This window comes from Bubalus bubalis, chromosome 11, assembly GCF_019923935.1.
Source record: "Bubalus bubalis isolate 160015118507 breed Murrah chromosome 11, NDDB_SH_1, whole genome shotgun sequence".
Classification (NCBI taxonomy): domain Eukaryota; kingdom Metazoa; phylum Chordata; class Mammalia; order Artiodactyla; family Bovidae; genus Bubalus; species Bubalus bubalis.
This window is the reverse complement of record NC_059167.1, coordinates 93,339,321-93,361,695: the sequence shown is the minus strand read 5'-3', so window position 1 is coordinate 93,361,695 and position 22,375 is coordinate 93,339,321. Positions and strand designations below refer to the sequence as shown.

Sequence of the window (22,375 nt, the reverse complement as noted above, 5' to 3'; positions counted from 1 at the left end):
TCAATAAAGCAGAAATAGATGTTTTTCTGGAACTCTCTTGCTTTTTTGATGATCCAGCGGATGTTGGCAATTTGATCTCTGGTTCCTCTGCCTTTTCTAAAACCAGCTTGAACATCTGGAAGTTTATGGTTCACATATTGCTGAAGCCTGGCTTGGAGAATTTTGAGCATTACTTTACTAGCATATGAGATGAGTGCAATTGTGCGGTAGTTTGAGCATTCTTTGGCATTGCCTTTCTTGGGGATTGGAATGAAAACTGACCTTTTCCAGTCCTGTGGCCACTGCTGAGTTTTCCAAATTTGCTGGCATATTGAGTGTAGCACTTTCACAGCATCATAAAGACCTGTTTACTGATTTCTTGTATTCGAACATGTCACAGTCTAATTTGGGGAAAAAAGACTTGCATGAAGCTCATCATGGTTCAGTGAAATAAATGCTAATGGAGGTAAATACCAAGTTATGTGGGAACATTGAGATTGTGACAGAGTGACTGGGTTATCAGGCAGGTATCAGGAAGATTACTGGTTAGCATATGAGGTAGTCTTCGGGTTGAGTCTTTAAGGAAGAGGAGGAGATTGCCAGGCTGACTGTGCCTGGAAGAGTATTCCTGTGTGAGGAAGCAATGCCAAGGAAGCACATGGTGTCTGAGGACTCAGGTCACCTGGTTTTGTGGTGGATGGTGTGGGCTGGGCCTCATGACTGCAGCTGGACATCCAGATTCACTAGGTCTCCACTTCTTGACCCTGAACCCACTTCCAAATTTTAAGCACAGCAATGTCAACTTGATCAAAAATTGTATCAAAATATTCATGTTTCTTTTTTTCTTAATTCCACCCCCCGAAGCATACATCCACTCTTGATAATCTTTCTAGTCATTTTTTAATAAACTTGGGAGGGAAACCCTGAGAAGTAGAGGGATTTCATTTCCTCCTTCCCATTTTATTGTTGAGCAAACCTAAAGCCTTTATTTTTCATTTGTGCTGTACTTTTAATTTGTCTTTACCACTTGCTTATTGCCAAGTGTGAGGCTTTTTATGCAGTAGCTTGTTTTGTTTGGTTAAGGGAAAAGGATTGGCAAGGTGAGAATGGTTGTAAGAGTTGATAAAGCTGGAAGGTAGGCAGGGGCTAGTTCAGATAGTCAGAAGCCTTGTGTCGCATTTTGAGGAAGCTGTATTTTATAGTTGAGAGTTTCTAAAAATCTGAAATGGATAAGGGGCAGAGCAGAGGGGTTGGAGGAGGGGAATGAGAAGATCAGCTTTACATTTTTGAAAGGTAATTTTGGCTTTGTTGAGGAAGATGGATTAGAGAAGGAACAGTGTAGACAAGGGAGCGGTGGTCCCCACCAGCAGCGTCACCTGGGAACTTGTTAGAACTGCAGATTCTCAGGTCCCACCCCAGACATATTGAACCAGAAACTCTGGGAGTAGGGTGCAGCAGTGTGTGTTTTATTTGATTCTGATGAATGTGAAAGTTTAACTAACGTGATGTAAAGGCTGATGAGGCTGTACATTATGGTTTGCATTTGCCTTTCATGTTAATTATGTAGTCAGTTTTGTTGAGATGTTCATTATATTAGTATCTTACATTTCACAATCAAGAGAAATAGAGTAACTAGGATTTTGTGATTCAGTTATTTATATGAAAGCCTAATATGAAGATTTGAAAAGTTGGGATAGTGTGGTGATAATACTTGGAAAAGGGAGACAGTCTAGGATCATGTGGAACAGTATAAACTACAGTCATAGAGAAACACTTTGTAGAATAAAACGAGTAAGAGGGGCTTAATCTTGAGTACTCTAGGTGTTGCCTGTATGTGACATTGATTTGTACTGTGGTACTTAAATCTGCAGTAGGGAAAACTGAAGACATTATTTTCAAGAAAAAAAGGGGGACATGAACTCTTTGTGGAGCCCAAAGGAAGGGATGGATTTACTCAAGATTTGCTAAGATGCAATTGGTTCCACACAACTGTTAAGAGGTGGTCTATTTTTGTTCTTTAAATAATAGTAGTTGATTTGCATCTAACCTAGTTTTCATTTCTTTTTCTTTGAGGGTGTGAGGGCTGTGGGTTTAAATTTCAACTTTGTGGAAATGGGACTGAGTAAATCTGATAATCTTCTTTATTTTCCTCTGTTAGCTTAGCTGGGTGACCAAACATACAGATAAAACAAATGCTTTGTAAATATAAATGTATCTTAAAGGATAAGTAACCTTTTTTTCCTCCTTTGAATTTTATTCCAGGACCCATCAGTTACACAAGTGACAAGAAATGTCCCACCAGGACTTGATGAATACAATCCATTCTCAGATTCCAGAACAGTAAGACTATTTTTAATTGGACTACTTTTAAATATTAAAATGGAAATTAAATGGGATTTATATCTCAGTTATGGTTTCTTTTAAGTTAATAAATTTATATAAAACAAGCTGTTAGTGTTTTATTTAGAATTTAGCAAGTTCTTTTTTTTTTAAAAAAAGGAATATTCCAAGTAATTGAAAATACCATGATGGTTCTACAAATTGCTAATAACCCCTCTAATATGTTAATATTGCTACAGTTTTTTAAACAGGGGAGATTTTTTGCTATCCATGTTGTTTTCATGGTAATACAGGGTGATGTTTTCTTACAGAGATGTTTGTACAGAACTGTACCATTAATATTTGTATGATTGTCATCTGAATTAGGTGATTCTGAATAAGACTAGCCTTCTCCTCTGGTCAACTAGAATCTCTGAACTTTATCCGGCCTAGAGACATAATCTTCTCAAAATGAAGTCTTGGTTTATAAAATGAAGGAGTATGGACAAATCCCTCAGGACAGGGTTCTCTACCTTGAATGCATGTTAGAAGCAGCTGGGCAACTTTATTACAGTGTCTGTTAGGGCCCTAATCCCTCATAAGGCAGCTTTTTGTTTTTCCTTTCATCCTTTAGATAATTTTACTGTGAGCCAGTTTTGAGGACTACTGAAGATAGGTTGAGAATTCTCTCTCAAAAATTCTCTGGCAAATAATTTTGTCTCCTGTGTTTGAGCCTTTAGCTTAAATATCACATTCTTGAGGCCCTTAGTTTTAAACATTGTTAGCTCCTGAAATTTTAGTCATCCTGATATTAAAGATATTGAAGTTCTTCAGTTCTGTGCTTGCATTTACATGTCAGCATAAGGATCCTTAATTGATCATCTCTTCCTGAAGATCATATTTTTCATAATCTAGAAAATAATTCTGGAAGATCATATAGGGTTTTGCTTGGAAATATCTTCATGGTTTATTAACTTTTTAGTTTTAGGAAGAAGTTTGTGCAAGATAAAAGCCCTAAAATAAGGGTGAACTTTTAAATTTCACTTTATTTCAAAGTCCTCATTTATTTTAACAGCCTCTGTTTTTGTGTAGCAACTGCAACCCAGGCTGAGATCATTAAGTTTTCATTGAGCATGTCAGTTTCATATTGAACCCTGTGAAATGACCAGTAAGTTGACCAGTGTTGACATGTAAAGATAGCAATGTTATATGGCACAACCTTATAGAAAACTGTGAAAAAGTACGAGATTGCAACTTGGTAGGAGTTGAAAGGAAGAAAAAGAGCCTGGTATATTTTATTCCATTATATGTAATTCTTCTAACATGATTTCTGGAGGGTAGAGATTTGAATGACTGTTAAAGTTTGTTGGTGATGAATAAAGAGAGATTTTTATATACTTTTTGGGAAGGTTTTACTAGCAATAAATATGTTTAACCTTTTTACAGTAGTAGTTTTAGATTATTCTTTGTGGTAATGTTAATAGTAGTGTTCTTCAACAAGTTGTCTACTTTGTGCCCTGTGCTTTTACCTGTATTATCGAATTCTTACGACAACATTGAACATGGATATTTTCTGTTTCCTTTCACTGATAAAGAAACTGAAACACAAGTCATCTAGCTAATAAGTGGCAGAACTGGTTTATGTAACTCACCTTTTTTTTTTTTTTTTTATAAAGCTTTTGCCTTTTCCATTTTGCTACTGCTGTATTTAGAGGCAGATGCCTAAGAAGGCAATGGCACCCCACTCCAGTACTCTTGCCTGGAAAATCCCATGGGTGGAGGAGCCTGGTAGGCTGCAGTCCATGGGGTTGCGAAGAGTCGGACATGACTGAGTGACTTGACTTTCACTTTTCACTTTCATGCATTGGAAAAGGAAATGGCAACCCACTCCAGTGTTCTTGCCTGGAGAATCCCAGGGACAGGGGAGCCTGGTGGGCTGCCATCTATGGGGTCGCACTGAGTCGGACACAACTGAAGCGACTTAGCAGCAGCAGCAGCCTAAGAAATAGGTATAGTCTTGGTCATGGAAATTTTCTCACCTAATTGGGATTTTAAAAAATTACACAAAGAAGATATATCCAAGAAAAAAAAATGTAAATTATGGTTTTAAATGTTTGAGACTTTACAGTCAAGGAAAAATTTTCTGAAAGAATAGCTAGGCAATAATGAACAGCCAGCTTACAATGAAACTTCTCTTAGATTTGATGAGCAATGATACAGTGTCAGAACCAGGAAAATTATTGATGTAAGAGCACTGATGCATTTTTGCACTGAACTTTTTACATTGTGGAAAACACAGGTAAAATAATTTAAAATTTCAGAGTTCTTTTGTTTCATAATGTATGATTTTAGAAATTTGTTTCCCCTCCTTTTCTGCAGCTGTGACTATTTTCTAAGACATAGCAGGTGGACTTGGATAATTGGTTATGATATTTTAGAACTCCAAATACTATTTTAGTGGATTATTGTTATCCATATTTGTTATAGAAAAATATTTGTGAAAGTGAAACAGTCTTCTAGATTGTTGCATAAGGGTGTGGTGAACTACTTGAATTCTAGTAGGAAGATCCTTTAGCAGAATTAGTGTATAGCTTTGTTAAGACTTTAGAAAGTTCCTTTCTTTCTCATTTTTCTTTTTAGGTTTCCTTTTATATTTAAGTTTCTGTTTGAGTGGAAATTTTAAGGAAAGTAACAAATATTTAAATAATTTTAATAATTTATATATTAATTCATGCTATAGTATAAATTCAGAGAAAGGGGTCCTCATAAAATACCATGTAGTTTTTAGACTGAGGGTTGGCAGGATACTGTAAATGTGGTAGTCTGAATTGAGATGTGCTATGAAGTGGAGGGTAGTCTTTGGTTATGAAATAATTTTTTTTGTTTGAACTCAAAATGCAGTTTACCTCTGGTATTATGTTGAGCATGATGGGTTCCCTGGCTTACCCTCTAAAACTTAATATATAAATTACTAGAAGAATTAGTTCATCCTTGAGAATTGTTACATATTTAGGGGGAATGTTTTCCTTTTAAGTTAGGCAACAGTTTAAAATGCCTGTTGCAACTTGATTCTCAACTAGCTTCAGCCACTGGTGATGGCATTCATGGCTTCAGACCGGACTTTTTCTGGCAAGTATTGAAGCATAGGGATACGGAGACAGCCCTATCTGTGTGTATGGAGGAAGTGTGGTACTGTTGGTAAAATCCTCAGTGACGCTTCTCACGGCCTTGTTGACTGTCATGCTGTTTTCCTTCAGGAATAGGCTCTTTTGTTTCTTTCTTGTTCTGCTAGTTGTTGGTATTTATGATTTCTGTCACATAAAGCAGCAAGATCTGCAGAAGAACCAAGAGAAGAAAATTCCAGGTACTAGCATGCTTAGGTGGTCATTTCTGACTGTAAGGGGCATAGGTAATTGATTTATGTATGTAGGAACTGCCTCTAAGTCAGTTCAGGACATGGAGTAGACTGAGAATCATAAGACCTGGATTCTAATCCAGTCCCTGCCACTAATTAGTTGCTACCTTTAGGAAGCCATCTAACCTCTTTGGGCATTTTTAAAAAATTTTATTTTTAATTGAATGATAATTGCTTTACGATGTTGTGTTGGTTTCTGCCATATGTCTACATGACTCGGCCATAAATATCCACATGTCCCCTCCTTCTTGCGCCTAGAACCTCCCTTCCACCTCCCACCAGATCCCACCGCTCTTGCTTGTCGCAGAGCAGCAGGCTGAGCTCCCTGCTCTATACACAACTTCCCTTTAGCTATCTGTTTGTGCATTTTTTTCCCCCAAATGTGTAACAGTGGAACTAGAGAGGAAGATTTGAGTTAAATAATTTCTAATGTCAACTTTTCTTCTGATAATGGATTAAAATTTTAGCTCCAGGAACTGACTGGTTAGTACATAGTATTTTACCTATTTTTAATACTGCAAAAGCAATTTCTGTATGTAATAACTTTTCATTTTCTTTTGGCATACATTTCTGTAAATTTTTTTTTTTCTTTCTCCTTTGCTTCTTGTCTTTCTTGGAGCTCATAATCTGTCCCTTCCGGAACCTTCTTTGTTTCTAGTCTCATTTAATGTTACCTATTGCCTTCTAGTGTCATCGGCTGGAAGCACCAGAGTCGTCTTTGTCTCAAACAGCTTCTTATCCTACATCTAATCAGTAGCCACATCCTGTCATTTATACCTCCAGGAGAGATTATGTGTCCGTCCTTTTCGTTCCTACTAAACTGTCCTAATTCAGGTACTCATGTGAGATAATACAATGGCCTATCTACTTACTGTCTCTAGTTTCTCTTCTTCAAATCTTTTTTTTTTGGCTGTGACTAGAATTATTTTTTTAAGGCCAAGTTCAGATTAGGTCTTCACTCCTTAGAAATGTGTCATATGGGAGACCCAGGTTTGATCCCTGGGTTGGAAAGATCCCCTGGAGAAGGGAAAAGGCTACCCACTCCAGTATTCTTCCCTAGAGGATTACATGGACAGAGGAGCCTGGCAGGCTACAGTTCATGGGGTTAAGAATAACGAATGCCAAGTACATTTTTTGCTTCCCTGGTAGCTCAGCTGGTAAAGAATCTGCTTGCAATGCAGGAGACCCTGGTTCAATTCTTAGGTCGGGAAGATACCCTGGAGAAGGGATAGGCTACCAACTCCAGTATTCTTGGGCTTCCCTGGTGGCTCAGACGGTAAAGAAACCGCCTGCAATGTGGGAGATCTGGGTTTGATCCCTGGGTTGTGAAGAAGAGGAGGGCGTGGCAACCCACTCCAGTATTCTTGCCTGGAGAATTCCCATGGACAGAGGAGCCTGGTGGTCTGCAGTCCATGGGATCTCAAAGAGTTGGAAACCACTGAGTGACTAAGCACAGTATCTTTTTAAAAAAAAAAATTTTTTTATTACTTTATCTTTTAGAGCAGTTTTAGGTTTGTAGAAAAATTGAGCAGAAAGTAGAAGGTCTCATCAGACTTCTCCCCTTGACCGTCTTTTAAATCTTATCTTCTAATGTGCTGTTTGCTCCAGCTAAAGTCATCTACTTTCTAACTCACAACCCATTGAGACTATCTCCCTTAGACCTAATACTGGTTATTGAATGGAGTAAAGAGATACTGTGTGCTCATAAGCCTGGCTCCCCTAGACTATGCTCACCTCCTTTAATGGGTCAAGATGAATCTCTCATAGTAGATATATTCATTTTCTACTGTTATGTAACAAATTACTACAGACTTAGCAGCTTGAAAAAGCACACATTTATTATTTTATCATGTCTATAGGTCAGGAGTTTGGACACAGCTTAACTGGGTCATTTGTTCAGCGTTTCACATGGTTGTGATCAAGGTGTTGTCTAGGCTCCATTCTCATCCAAAGGCTTGACAGGAAAGATCGTTTCCATGCTCATTCAGGTTGTTGGCAGAATTAATATCCTTGTGGTTATATGACTAGGGGCCCTAGCTGTTGGCTGGCTGTCAGCTGGAGACCAGCCTCAGGCTATTGATACTGTCCACAGTTCCTAGAGGCTGCATGGTTTCTTGCCACAGGGGTTTCCCCATTATGGCCACTCATTTCAGAGAGTCTGCAGAGTTTCTCACACTGTTGTACTAAAATAGAGTATCTCTGTTGTATAATGTAATCAAGGGAATGATACCCTGTCATTGTTACCATATTTTGTTGATTAGAAGCATATCACAGGTCATACATACACTCAAGGAGAGGGTATTACATTAAGACATGAACACGAGGAGGGGAAAATCATTGAGGTTCATCCTAGGTTTTGTGTGCCACACTGGAAATAAGATGGCACTTTAGGGTTAAGACTGTATTACTTCATATCTCTTCATCCCCATTTAGATGGAGTCTCCAGAACACTTATCCCTCCCTGCTCTCCACACTTGACTACTCTAAGTTTATCAGGACCAATCTCACTATGTCCTTGATTCCCGTTTATGTCATTCTCTACAGGAGGCCCTAGACTCTTTTACATCTCTTGGATTTTAATCCTCATGATGCTTTTGCACATTACTGATTCTGAACCCTTCTGTTTCCTTAATTCCTAAAACTTTACATGTGCTCTCTGGAAGTCAGAGTCTAACTTCACCAAAATCCCCTGTATCTTTATGTTTTTCTCTGAATGTTTTGTCCTTTGCCCTGGCCTTTCTATGAGGACACTGCTTCCCCTGTAACCTTCTCAAAAACCAGCTGCTTTTTCTCTCACTATTCTCAGACAACTGGCATCAAATTTGGGTATATGTTGTCTTGATTTCTAGTTGCTACTTCTAGACAGTCTTCCTCCTTTCTGTCAAAAATATTTTGTGTCATCATTTGACTCTTATGTCATCAGATTATAATTGGATCCCAGGACTTATTGTGGGTATCATCTACTGATCCCTGAATTATTGCCTCTTATTTCTCTATTTTTTTCCCCATTTTCTTAAGTTTCCTTCTTGGTTCACTATTACTCTTTTTTTTTTTTTAGTCTATTCGTTCTGCTACTGGCTTATTTATTTATTTTTAATTTAAATTTATTTATTTTAATTGGAGGCTAATTACTTTACAATATTGTATTGGTTTTGCCATACATCAACATGAATCCGCCACGGGTGTACACGTGTTTCCCATCCTGAACCCCCCTCCCAAATCCCGCCCCGTACCATCCCTCTGGGTCATCCCAGTGCACCAGCCCCAAGCATCCTGTATCCTGCATCAAACCTGGACTGGCGATTTGTTTCTTATATGATATTATACATGTTTCAGTGCCATTCTCCCAAATCATCCTACCCTCTCCCTCTCCCACAGAGTCCAAAAGACTGTTCTATACATCTGTGTCTCTTTTGCTGTCTCACATACAGGGTTATCATTACCATCTTTCTAAATTCCATATATATGTATTAGTATACTGTATTGGTGTTTTTCTTTCTGGCTTACTTCACTCTGTATAATAGGCTCCAGTTTCATCCACCTCATTAGAACTGATTCAAATGTATTCTTTTTAATGGCTGAGTAATACTCCATTGTGTATATGTACCACAGCTTTCTTATCCATTCATCTGCTGATGGACATCTAGGTTGCTTCCATGTCCTGGCTATTATAAACAGTGCTGCGATGAACATTGGGGTACACGTGTCTCTTTCAATTCTGGTTTCCTTGGTGTGTATGCCCAGCAGTGGGATTGCTGGGTCATAAGACAGTTCTATTTCCAGTTTTTTAAGGAATCTCCACACTGTTCTCCATAGTGGCTGTACTAGTTTGCATTCCCACCAACAGTGTAAGAGGGTTCCCTTTTCTCCACACCCTCTCCAGCACTTATTACTTGTAGACTTTTGGATAGCAACCATTCTGACTGGTGTGAAATGGTACCTCATTGTGGTTTTGATTTGCATTTCTCTGGTAATGAGTGATGTTGAGCATTCATTGTTTTGGGGTGAAATGTCCTATAGATGTGAATTAGGTCTAACTTGTCTATTGTATCATTTAAAGTTTGTGTTGCCTTGTTAATTTTCTGTTGATCTATCCATAGGTGTGAGTGGGGTACTAAAGTGTCCCACTATTATTGTATTATTGTTAATTTTCCCTTTCATACTTGTTAGCATTTGTCTTACATATTGTGGTGCTCCTATGTTGGGTGCATATATATTTATAATTGTTATATCTTCTTCTTGGATTGATCCTTTGATCATTATATAATGTCCTTCTTTGTCTCTTTTCACAGCCTTTGTTTTATAGTCTATTTTATCTGATATGAGTATTGCTACTCCTGCTTTCGTTTGGTCTCTATTTGCATAGAATATCTTTTTCCAGCCCTTCACTCTCAGTCTGTGTGTATCCCTTGTTTTGAGGTGGGTCTCTTGTAGACAGCATATATAGGGGTCTTGTTTCTGTATTGTTTTTGTATCCATTTTCACTATTTGGTTGGGGCATTCAACCCATTTATGTTTAAGGTAATTATTGATAAGTATGATCCTATTGCCATTTACTTTATTGTTTTGGGTTCGAGTTTATACACCCTTTTTGTGTTTCCTGTCTAGAGAAGATCCTTTATCATTTGTTGGAGAGCTGGTTTGGTGGTGCTGAATTCTCTCAGCTTTTGGTTGTTTGTAAAGCTTTTGATTTCTCCTTCATATTTGAATGAGATCCTTGCTGGGTACAGTAGAAGAAGACAAAAAGAAAGAAAATACTTGAGGAGATAATCATTGAAAACTTCCCTAAAATGGGGAAGGAAATAATCACCCAAGTCCAAGAAATACAGAGAGTCCCAAACACGATAAACCCAAAGCGAAATACCCCAAAACATGTATTAATCAAATTAACAAAGATCAAACACAAAGAACAAATATTAAAAGCAGCAAGGGAAAAACAACAAATAACACACAAGGGGATTCCCATAAGGATAACAGCTGGTCTTACAATAGAAACTCTTCAGGCCAGGAGGGAATGGCAAGACATACTTAAAGTGATGAAAGAAAATAACCTACAGCCCAGATTACTGTCTTTTTGTCTTCTTCTTCTGGGACCCCTATGATTCGAATGTTGGGGCATTTAATATTGTCCTGGAGGTCTCTGAGATTGTCCTCATTTCTTTTAATTCGTTTTTCTTTTTTCCTCTCTGATTCATTTATTTCTACCATTCTATCTTCTACTTCACTAATCCTATCTTCTGCCTCTGTTATTCTACTATTTGTTGCCTCCAGAGTGTTTTTGATCTCATTTATTGCATTATTCATTATATATTGACTCTTTTTGATTTCTTCTAGGTCCTTGTTAAACCTTTCTTGCATCTTCTCAATCCTTGTCTCCAGGCTATTTATCTGTGATTCCATTTTAATTTCAAGATTTTGGATCAATTTCACTATCATTGTTTGGAATTCTTTATCAGGTAGATTCCCTATCTCTTCCTCTTTTGTTTGGTTTGGTGGGCATTTATCCTGTTCCTTTATCTGCTGGGTATTCCTCTGTCTCTTCATCTTGTTTATATTGCTGCGTTTGGGGTGTCCTTTCTGTATTCTGGCAGTTTGTGGAGTTCTCTTTATTGTGGCGTTTCCTCTCTGTGGGTGGGGTTGTATGGGTGGCTTGTCAAGGTTTCTTGGTTAGGGAAGCTTGTGTCGGTGTTCTGGTGGGTGGAGCTGGATTTCTTCTCTCTGGAGTGCAATGAAGTGTCCAGTAATGAGTTATGAGATGTCAGTGGTTTTGGAGTAACTTTGGGCAGCCTGTATATTGAAGCTCAGGGCTGTGTTCCTGTGTTGCTGGAGAATTTGCATGGTATGTCTTGCTCTGGAACTTGTTGGCCCTTGGGTGGTGCTTGGTTTCAGTGTAGGTATGGAGGCATTTGATGAGCTGCTGTCGATTAATGTTCCCTGGAGTCAGGAGTTCTCTGGTGTTCTCAGGATTTGGACTTAAGCCTCCTGCTTCTGGTTTTCAGTCTTATTTTTACAGTAGTCTGAAGACTTCTCCTTCTATACAGCACTGTTGATAAAACATCTAGGTTAAAGATGAAAAGTTTCTCCACAGTGAGGGACACCCAGAGAGGTTCACAGAGTTACATGGAGAAGAGAAGAGGGAGTGAGAGGTGACCCAAATGAGATGAGGTGGAATCAAAAGGGGAGAGAGCAAGCTAGCCAGTAATCACTTCCTTATGTGCACTCCACAGTTTGGACCGCTCAGAGATGTTCACAGAGTTATACAGAGAAGAGAAGAAGGAGGAAGGAGACAGGTGGCCAGGAAGATAAAAGGGGGGAATCAAAAGGAGCGAGACAGATCCAGTCAGTAATCAGTTCCCTAAGTGTTCTCCACCGTCTGGAACACACTGGTGATTCACAGAGTTGGGTAGAGAAGAGAAGGGGGAGGGAGAAGACAGAGGCGACCTGGTAGAGAAAAAGGAGAGAGCAGTCAAACCAGTAATCTCACTCCCAAGTAAAAATGGGTACTGAAGATAGGGTTCTTAAAGGTACAAAATTGATAACAAATACCAAAAAGCAAAGATTAAAAATCTAGAGTAGAGGTTGGATTTTCAAAAATACAATATTAAAGAAAAGAAGAAAAAAAAAAAGACAAAGTCAAAAAATTATTAAAAAAAAAATATATATGAAGTTTGCTTTAAAAAAATAGGGTCTTTTTTTTTTGCAACGTAATAGTAGGTTATAAAAGTGAAAATTAAAGGAGTAATAGAGGACTTAGAAATTTAAAAAAATGATCGTAAAAATAGTAAAAATATATCTAGGATTTTCTCTGGTGTTGTTGTGGGCAGTGTGGAATCAGTTCATTTTCGGATAGTTCTTTGGTCTGGCTTATATTTCTCAAGATCTATAGGCCCCTTCCTATGTAGTCGGCACTAACTACAGGGTTTTAATCTACTGCACCTGTCACTTCCCAGGCGGTTCCCTTGGTTTTAGCTTCTTCTGTTTGCTGGTCTGTTCAGTGTCTGATTTCCGACCTGACACAAGGGGGCGGTGGTGGACACTTTTTTAGGCTCACTTGTTCAGTCGGGCTGTGAGGAGGGAGGAACGCTTCAAACAAATAACACTGGCGTGTGCTCGCAGTGTCTCAGCCACACTGGGCCTGCCCCCGCTCATGGCATGTGCACGCTCCCTGCCCGCACAGCTCAGGCTCTAGGTTGCTCCGCCGGAACCGTCCGAGGCCGGCCCTTGGCTGCATGCACCTCCCAGGTCTAAGCTGCTCAGATTCAGGCACTCGGGTAGTCCTCAGAGGTGTAGACTGGGTTGGGCCTGCGTTTTGTGCCCTTCCCAGGTTTGAGCAGCTCAGGTGATGAGGTGTTTGGCGAGCACGGTCACTGCGACTTATCGCCTCCCCCATCCCTGTTGCTTGGTTTTCTGGGTGTACAACCGGCGTGCCTTCTCGGGTGGATGTTGACCGTCCAGAACCCCAAGAAGTCTTAGTTAGCAAAGAAGCTTGCTTGCAGTTTGGTAGATAATGTCTCTCTGGGGCTGCGATCGCCCCCCTTCCGGCTCTGGCTGCCTGTCACCGGAGGGGGATGGTCTGCAGCCGGCTAGTTCTGTTCAGTCCTTTGTTCTGTGTGCAGGCCTGGCGGTGTCTTAGGTTAGGGCTTTTCATGTAGCTCTAGTCAGTCCTTTGTTCCGTGTGCAGGCCTGGCGGTGTCTTAGGTTAGGGCTTTTCGCGTGGTAGCTATCCCACAGTCTGGTTTGCTGTCCCAAGTTAGTTCGCTCAGATTGCTCTTGCGGCATTCAGGCCCGGTCCTTACTCTAAGCAATGCAGCCTGTGCCTCCCTGCCCAGCCCCCGCTTGCTAGTGGCGGGCGCAGGCGCCTCCGCTGCTTCTCCGCTGGGGGAGTTACCGTTGGGCTCGTAATCTGTGGGTTTTAATTATTTATTTATTTTTCCTCCCTGTTATGTTGCCCTCTATGCTTCCAAGGCTCTCTGCAGACTTGGCAGTGAGAGTGTTTCCTAGTGTTTGGAAACTTCTCTCTTTTTAAGACTCCCTTCCCGGGATGGAGCTCCATCCCTAGCTATTTTGTCTCTTTTTTTGTCTTTTATATTTTTTCCTACCTCCTTTCGAAGACAGTGGGCTGCTTTTCTGGGTGCCTGATGTCCTCTGCCGGCATTCAGAAGTTGTTTTGTGGAATTTACTAAGCGTTTAAATGTTCTTGTGATGAATTTGTGGGGGAGAAAGTGGTCTCCCTGTCCTATTCCTCTGCCATCTTAGGACTGCCCCACTATTACTCTTTCTAATGCTGTTTGTATTTTGTAATTTTAAAACTTTTTTTATGTTTAATTGATGGATAATTGCTTTACAGTATTGTGTTGGTTTTTGCCATACATCATCATGAATCAGTCACAGGTATACATATGTCCCCTCCCTTTGGAACCTCCCTCCCACCTCCCCCCCCATCTCACCTCTCTGTGTTATCACAGAGCACTGGTTTGCTCTCCCCGAGTCATACAGCAAATTCCCACTGGCGATCTGTTTTACATATGGTAGTGTATATGTTTCCATGCTACTCTCTCCATTTGTCCCACGCTCTCTTTCCCTGACTCTGTGTTTGAAAGTCTGTTCTCTATGTCTGCGTCTCCATTGCTGCCCTGCAGATCGGTTCATTCACCTCATTAGAACTGACTCAAATGCGTTCCTTTTTTATGGCTCAGTAATATTCCATTGTGTATATGTCCCACAGCTTCTTTATTCATTCATCTGTTTATGAACCTTTTGGTTGCTTCCATGTCCTTGCTCTTGTAAATAGTGCTTCAATGAACATTGGTATAATGTGTCTTTTTCAGTTATGGTTTTCTCAGGGAATATGCCCAGTAGTGCAATTGTTGGGTTATATGGTAGTTTTATTTCTAGTTTATTAAGAATCTCTATACTGTCCTCCATAGTGGTTTACATTTACTTAACATTTTACATTGAATTTACATTCCCACAAACAGTGCAAGAGAGTTCTCTCTTCTCCACACCCCCTCCAGCATTTATTGTGATTATGGCTATTCTGAGCAGTGTGAGGTGATACCTCATTGTAGCTTTGATTTGCATTTCTCTAATCCTGGCCAGTTTTGAACATTTTTCCATGTGTTTATTAGCCATCTGTATGTCTTCTTTGGAGGAATGTATGCTTAGATCTTCTGTCCACTGTTTAATTGGGTTGTTTGTTGAGCTGCCTGAGCTGCTTGTATATTTTGGAGATTAATTTTTTGTCAGTTGTTTCACTTGCTATTATTTTCTCCCATTCTGAGGATTGTCTTTTCACCTTGTTTATAGTTTGCTTTGCTGTGCAAAAACTTTTAGGTTTAATTAGGTCCCACTTTTTTTTTTCCCCCATTACTCTTGGAGGTGGTTCATAGAGGATCTTGCTGTGATTTATGTCATATGCTTTCCTCTAAGAGTTTTATAGTTTCTGATTTTATACTTATTTTCAAGTTTATCTTTTTGTATGGTGTTATGAAGTGTTTTAATTTCTTTCTTTTACATGTAGCTGTCCAGTTTTACCAGCACTACTTATTGAAGAGACTATCTTTTCTCCATTGTATATTCTTGCCTCTTTTGTCAAGGATAAGGTGTCCATTGGTGTGTGGGTTTATCTCAGGGTTTTCTATGTTGTTGCATTGATGTATATTTCTGTTTTTGTGCCTGTACCATACTGTCTTGATGACTGTAGCTTTGTAGTGTATTCTGAAGTCAGGAAGGTTGATTCCTCCAGCTCCGTTCTTCTTTCTCAAGATTGCTTTGGTTATTAAGGGTCTCTTGTCTTTCCATATAAATTGTGAATTTTTTTTGTGAAATTTTTTTGTTCTAGTTCTGTGACAGATGTCATTGGTAATTTGATAGGGATTGTATTGAATCTGTAGTCTAGTCACTTTCACTGTATCGATCCTTCCAACCCAGGAACATGGAATCTGTCTGCATCTGTTTGTGTCGTCTTTGATTTCTTTCATCAGTGTCCTACAGTTTTCTGTATACAGTTCTTTTGTCTCCTTAGGTAGGTTTGTTCCTAGGTATTTTATTCTTTTGGTTGCAATGGCAAAAGGGATTGATTCCTTAATTTCTCTTTATGATTTTTGTTTGTTAAAGTATAGAAATGTGATTTCTATATATTCTATATACAAGTGATTTCTGTGTGTTGATTTTGTTGATATTGATCATGCAACTTTAATAAATTTACTGATTATCTCTAGTAATTTTCTGATAGTATATTTAGGGTTTTCTATGTATCATAGAAAAACAAACAAAAATTAAAAAAGGAAAAAGAAAAAACCCCACAGGACTGCAGAGAGCCAAAATAGAGTTAGAACAATATAAAGGAAATAAAAAATGTGGTTTAAAAAAGTTCTCCAAAGCTTAAATACAGTTAATAATGAATCAACAACCACAGCATCAGAGGAAAAAAAGAAGAAAAAAATCCAGAACCAATTACAGAACAAATCAAAATATAAGAAGAATAAGAAATGTTTTTCTCGGATCTCAGCTGTCAGTTTCCTTGCCCTTGCCATGAAGGGCAGCTCACCTCTGCCTCCCTACGATGCCTTCCACTACTGGGCTGGTCTCTGGAGTGCTGTGAGCACAGCTCAGACTCTAATCTGGCCCTACTCCTGTGTGTTCTTGCCTCCAGAGACCCCAGCGGCCAGAGCTAGGGTGTTTCCTTTTGTGGGAACTTTGATTGTCCTTTTATGTATTCCATAGGCACAGGTAGAAAAAGAAAGAGAGTTACAGAAAAACATCTACTTCTGCTTTATTGATTATGCCAAAGCCTTTGACTGTGTGGATCACAACAAACTGGAAATTTCTTCAACAGGTGGGAATACCAGATCACCTTACCTGCCTCCTGAGAAATCTGGTTGCAGGACAAGAAGCAGTTAGAACCGGACATAAAACTTCAGACTGGTTCCAAATTGGGAAAGGAGTACATCAAGGCTGTATATTGTCACCCTGCTCATTTAACTTATATGCAGAGTACATCATGCGAAATGCCAGGCTGGATGAAGCACAAGCTGAAATCAAGATTGCTGGGAGAAATATCAATAACCTCAGATATGCAAATGACACCACCCATATGGCAGAAAGCAAAGAGGAATTAAAGAGCTTCTTGATGAAAGTGAAACAGGAGAGCGAAAAAGTGGGCTTAAATCTCAGTATTCAGAAAACGAAGATCATGGCATCTGGTCCCATCACTTCATGGCAAATAGATGGGGAAATAATGGAAACAGTGAGAGACTTTATTTTCTTGGGCCCCAAAATCACTGCAGATGCTGACCACAGCCATGAAATTCAAAGACGCTTGCCTCTTGGGAGAAAAGCTATGATCAACCTAAACAGCATATTAGGAAACAGAGACATTACTTTGCCAACAAAGGTCCATCTAGTCAAAGCTATGGTTTTTCTGTTAGTCATGTATGGATGTGAGAGTTGGACCATAAGGAAAGCTGAGCGCCAAAGAATTGATGCTTTTGAGCTGTGGTGTTGGAGAAGACTCTTGAGAGTCCCTTGGACTGCAAGGACAATCAAACCAGTCCATCCTAAAGGAAATCAGTGCTGAATATTCATTGGAAGGACTGATGCTAAAGCTGAAGCTCCAGTACTTTGGCCACCTGATACAAAGGACTGACTCATTAGAAAAGACCCTGATGCTGGGAAAGATTGAAGGCAGGAGGAGAAAGGGATGACAGAGGATGAGATGGTCGGATGGCATCAAAGATTCGATGGACATGAGTTTGAACAAGCTCCGGGAGTTGGTGATGGACAGGGAAGCCTGATGTGCTGCAGTCCATGGGGTCGCTGAGCTGGACATGACTGAGCGACTGAACTGAGACTGAGATAGACAAAGAGTTTGCCAAGTTGATCATGTGGGTTCAATCCACAGCTTATACAGCTCCTGGAAATGTTGTTGATCCTCTTCCTTAGCCACACTGCCCCTGGAGTACAGTTGTGGTTTTCCCCACCTCTGTATGTGAGTCGACCATAGTCTCTGCTCCCGAGGCTGCACTGGAGGACTTTCTGTGGGAGTGGTGCCGCTGCTTGGATGGCCGGGGCCCTGGCAGCACTGTGTGTGCACGGGAGCTGGTGCTCACAGGCGCAGCAGGTATGGAGCTTGTTGTTGTTCATTTGCTCAGTCATGTCTGGCTCTTTGCAACCCCGTAGACTGCAGCATGCCAGGCTTCCCTGTCCATCACCATCTCCCATAGTTTGCTCAAACTTACATTCATCAAGTTGGTGATGCCATCCAACCGTCTTGGCCTCTGTTGTCCCCTTCTCCTCCTGCCTTCAATATTTCCCAGCATCAGGATCTTTTCCAATGAGTTGGCTCTTCATATCAGGTGGCCAAAGTATTGGAACTTCAACTTCATCATCAGTGAATATTCAGGGTTGATTTCCTTTAGGATTTGCTGATTTGGTTTCTTGCAGCCCAAAGGACTCTCAAGAGTCTTCTCCAGTACCACAGTTTGAACGCATCAATTCCACACTCAGCCTTCTTTATGGTCCAATTCTCACATTCATACATGACTACTGGAAAAACCATAGCTTTGATTATATGGACTTTTGTTGGCAAAGTAATGTCTCTGCTTTTTAATGTGCCATCTAGGTTTGTTTATGGGGGATGGAACTCACACTGCCTGCTTTGCAATTAGAGTGTTAAGCACTGGACAGCCAGGGAAGTCCCTCTTTTCATTTTCTTGATAGTGTTCTTTGACACACAGAAGTTTTAAATTTTCATGTGAGATTTGTCTATTTTCTATTTCGTTGCTTGTTTCTGTTGTCATGTGTAAGAAGCCATTGCCTAACTGAAAGTCATGAAGGTTTACTCTGAGATTTCTTCTAGGAGTTGTGTAGTTTTAGTGCTTTCATTTAGGTTTATGATCCATTTTGAATTAATTTTCGTGGATGGTATGAGATAGATCACCAGCTTCTTTCTTTTGCCTGTCGCTGTCCACTTGTTCTGGCACCATTTGTTGAAAAGACTTTTCTTCCCCATTGGATTATTTTGACTCTCTTGATGAGCATCAATTGATTGTCAATATAAGAGCATATTTGGGGACTGCAGATTCAATTTAATTTTCTGTGTCTATCCTTATGCCAGTCTCACACTGTCTTGATTACTGTAACTTTGTAACAAAACTTTACCTTGATCTCGTTTCCCTTTTAAGTCTAATTCTCACATCTCTGTTCCTGAAAAACTTCTGCTCCCATTTGCTGTAAAACTCCTGTAAAAAGTTGTCTGCTTTTTTTTTTTTTTCACCCTGCAAGCCTTTCTCCTAAAAATATTTCAGAAAGGCCTTTGCTACCTCAGTTCAGTTCAGTTCAGTTCAGTTGCTCAGTCGTGTCCGACTCTTTGCGACCCCATGAATCGCAGCACGCCAGGCCTCCCTGTCCATCACCAACTCCCGGAGTTCACTCAGACTCACATCCATGCACTCCACCGAAACACATTTGTCAAGGTAGCCAATTGACTTCCACATTGCTAAATCCGGTGGTGAATTTTCAACCTTATTCCCCATCTATCAACAGTTCTGACAACTGATCACTATCTCATTCTTAGTAAACTTTCTTCCTGTGGCTTTCAGAGCACTTGTTTTTCATTCTCTGTCTCCTTTGCTAATTTCTCTCCTTTCCCTGCTCCTTCACCCCCAGTATTGAAGTGTGCCAGACTTTGCTTCTCTTCTCTTTGATCATTCAAATGGTTATTTCATCAAATCTTACAGCTTTAAATACCATCTTTGTGTTGATGACTCGCAAATTTACATCTCTAGCACAGACCTCTGTTCTGAACCCCACATTCATGTGTTCAGCTGTGTACTAGATACGTCTGTCATGGCTGTCTTAGAAATTGGAAATTCATCTTATCCAGTACTGAACTGAGCCCCCTCACTGGAATTCTGCTCATTTTCAATGTTTCTTATTTCTGTCCTGTTAGTTACTTAGGTGAATACCTTGGTGGTATTTCATTATTTCCATTTCCTTACACATCACATTTCTGTTCAGGAATCCTGTTGGCTGTCTCTTACAGATACATACAGGTCTGATGCCTGGTTTCCATAGCCACTACTTGGCTTGAGCTACCATGTTTCCTTGCCTGGATTGCTACAATGGTGGTTTCTTGACTAGTCTCCCTCCTTCCACCTTCAATCTATTTCTAGTTCAGCAGCCAGTGTGATCCCCTTGGGAAAAAGTTGATTATTTCAGACTCCTGCTTAGAGTTCTTCACTAGCTTTTGATTTTCTTCAAAGTAAAACCAAATATCCTTAATATAGCATATAATCTAGTCTGTAATATCTCTCACTCCTTCCCTATATATTCTTTCCCAGCACTCTGGACTTTCTTAGTCATTCTCCTGACTTTGTATTGGCTGTTCCTTCTGCCTTAAATGGTCTTCCCCCAGATATCTGCAGAGCTGACTTCTTCACTTCCATAAAGTCTTTGCTTGAATATTGGCTTCCCCAGCCACCTTTGTAAAATTATCCCTACTCAACTTTTCATGACCCCTTTATCCTATTCATTTTTTGTTCCATAAAATTTGCTGCCTCCTAAAATACTCTATAATGTATTTATTTTTCTACATACATATACATATGTATTGTTTATCTTCATTGCTAGCATGTAAGCTCCTGATGGCAGGGATGTTTGCCTGTTGCATCATTAATGTCTCCCAGGTGTCTGTAATTGTTTGTGGCACACTGTAATTGATCAGTGAATGTTTGATGAATGAATATGTCTCGCCACACCTCTCTTCCTTTATGTGCCTTTCTCTCTTTGAAAGCTCTCATTCTTGTATATCCCTTCTTTTCTCCTATTATAATACCACCTCCCTCAGTTACTCTAATCTTAAAAGCCTTGTTTTAAAATGGACATATATTGTGATAAAATGATTTCTACTTATTCTGATTCTGACATTGGTATGTTTAATTTTCACCTCCCGTAATAACAAGAGAATCTGTGTTGGGCGTAGCCTCAGTCAGTTCTGTCTGCTCAATCAGAAACTGATAAAGTCAGTGGAGGCTACACGGTTTTAGGTTTCTTTTGGCATTCTCTCCATTAGGTGAAAGAATAGACAGTGGTTTACAGAACCGGTAAACTTTGTTCCCTCAGAGAGGGGTTCTCAAATTTCAGGGGGTGTAAGAATCATCCTGGAGAGCTCACCTTAAATGTGAGCACCTTGAAAACACAAACCCCTTCTCTTCAATCCCTGAGTTTTTGAATCAAGATGTCTATAGTGGGGCCTAGAGTTTGCATTTTCAGTAAGCACTCAGGCTTTCTGATGAAGGAGATCTATGAACATGTAAAGAAACATTGCTTTAGATCTGAGTGTACTTAGAAATGTTATTGGCTCACAGATGGAAGAGAAAGAGCCAGAAAAAGGAAGGAGAAATTTTCTTGAATAAATGTTTCAAACACTGGAAAGAAACCAAAAAAATGAGTATTATTTTTTTATGCATGATAAGGACAGCTTGTAGACCTCCCATGCCTTAAAGGGATTTTATATACTCATTTATTTAATAATGAAACACCTTTGGAATTTCTGATGCAAAGAGCTCACTGTATAACAGAAAAGTCTCTCCACAATTGTATTTCTGTGATCATCATAATGTTCTTAATTCTATTGACTAAAAATATTTCTATAATTTTTATTTCTTGGTCCTGGTTGAGGTCTCCAAAGCCACATGAATAGGCAAATGTAGTTGTGTAATCTGTGTTAACATATGAAATAACAACCATATAAATTATAAGAGAATTATAACTTTTACAAAGATTAAAGAAATGTAGTTTATTCTTAACATGTGGAATTTCATCCTCAATGGGAGAAAGGTGTATGGCCTTGCTCTGGCCAGAGCTCTGCACCCAACATCACTCTCCTATTCTCCTGGCTTCTCTAAAGTTTTTTCTTTCTCTCCATCTTTGGACCTACTGCACTTTTCTCAATAACTTCAGGTTTTCCTAGAGCAGCAGTGACACAGTTTCAGGATAGTCAGGAGAAGAGGTTAGCATATCCAGGTGCACTAGAGTATTTTTTTTTTTCCTACAGATAGGTTGACTTTCCTTCTGTATCTTCAGTTTTGATGAGTGTAAAAGGAAGATGATATACTCAGAAGTGTCCAGTGAGGCAGAAAGATGCTACTTCCTGCATCTCGAATATTCCTTCTGGTACTAGTTTTCCTATTCCTAAAAATAGAAGTTCCTTTAGTGAGGGTCTGTTGGTAGTGTCAGGTTGGTTTCTCTCCCTCCCTTGGGTCTTATCTCATTGCAAGAAAAATTTGGAAGGACAGACTAAAAGGTTTTAAAAAACAGACAAGTTACAGCTCAGTTATAGCTCAAGCAGACAGATCTTTTATTAAACAAACACTCCCAACACATGGAAGCAGGCCAACCCCAAAGGAGTCCTCATCACAACCCATTTCGGCTTCCCTTTTTTTATACTTCCTGCCTCCTTCTTTGGTTGTGCCTGTGCAAAATAGGACTTGTACCCACCACCAATCAAGAAAGGGAATGCAAATGGGCATACACTCAAGGCCGATTGACAGTTCCAGGTTACATAACAACAGGCTCTGCTGTGCATGTCTTCTTATAATTCAGTCTGTTATAATCAGATGTATATGTGTATAGAATATTTATAAACCTTAATGGGCTCCT

General features: G+C 39.7%; 1 protein-coding gene across 4 annotated transcripts in view; it reads left to right on the top strand.

The window, feature by feature from the left end:
• The window catches only part of SCAMP1 (secretory carrier membrane protein 1), a 149,929-nt gene that overhangs the window by 32,470 nt on the left and 95,084 nt on the right, over nt 1-22,375 (top strand). For all 4 annotated transcript variants that reach the window (XM_044925458.2, XM_044925457.2, XM_025296368.3 and 1 more), the window contains exon 2: nt 2,242-2,319. Coding sequence is in view for 3 of the 4 variants with exons in the window: in XM_044925457.2 (XP_044781392.1) it covers nt 2,242-2,319 (78 nt within the window). In the remaining variant the exon portion in view is untranslated. The remainder of the gene's footprint in view (nt 1-2,241; nt 2,320-22,375) is intronic.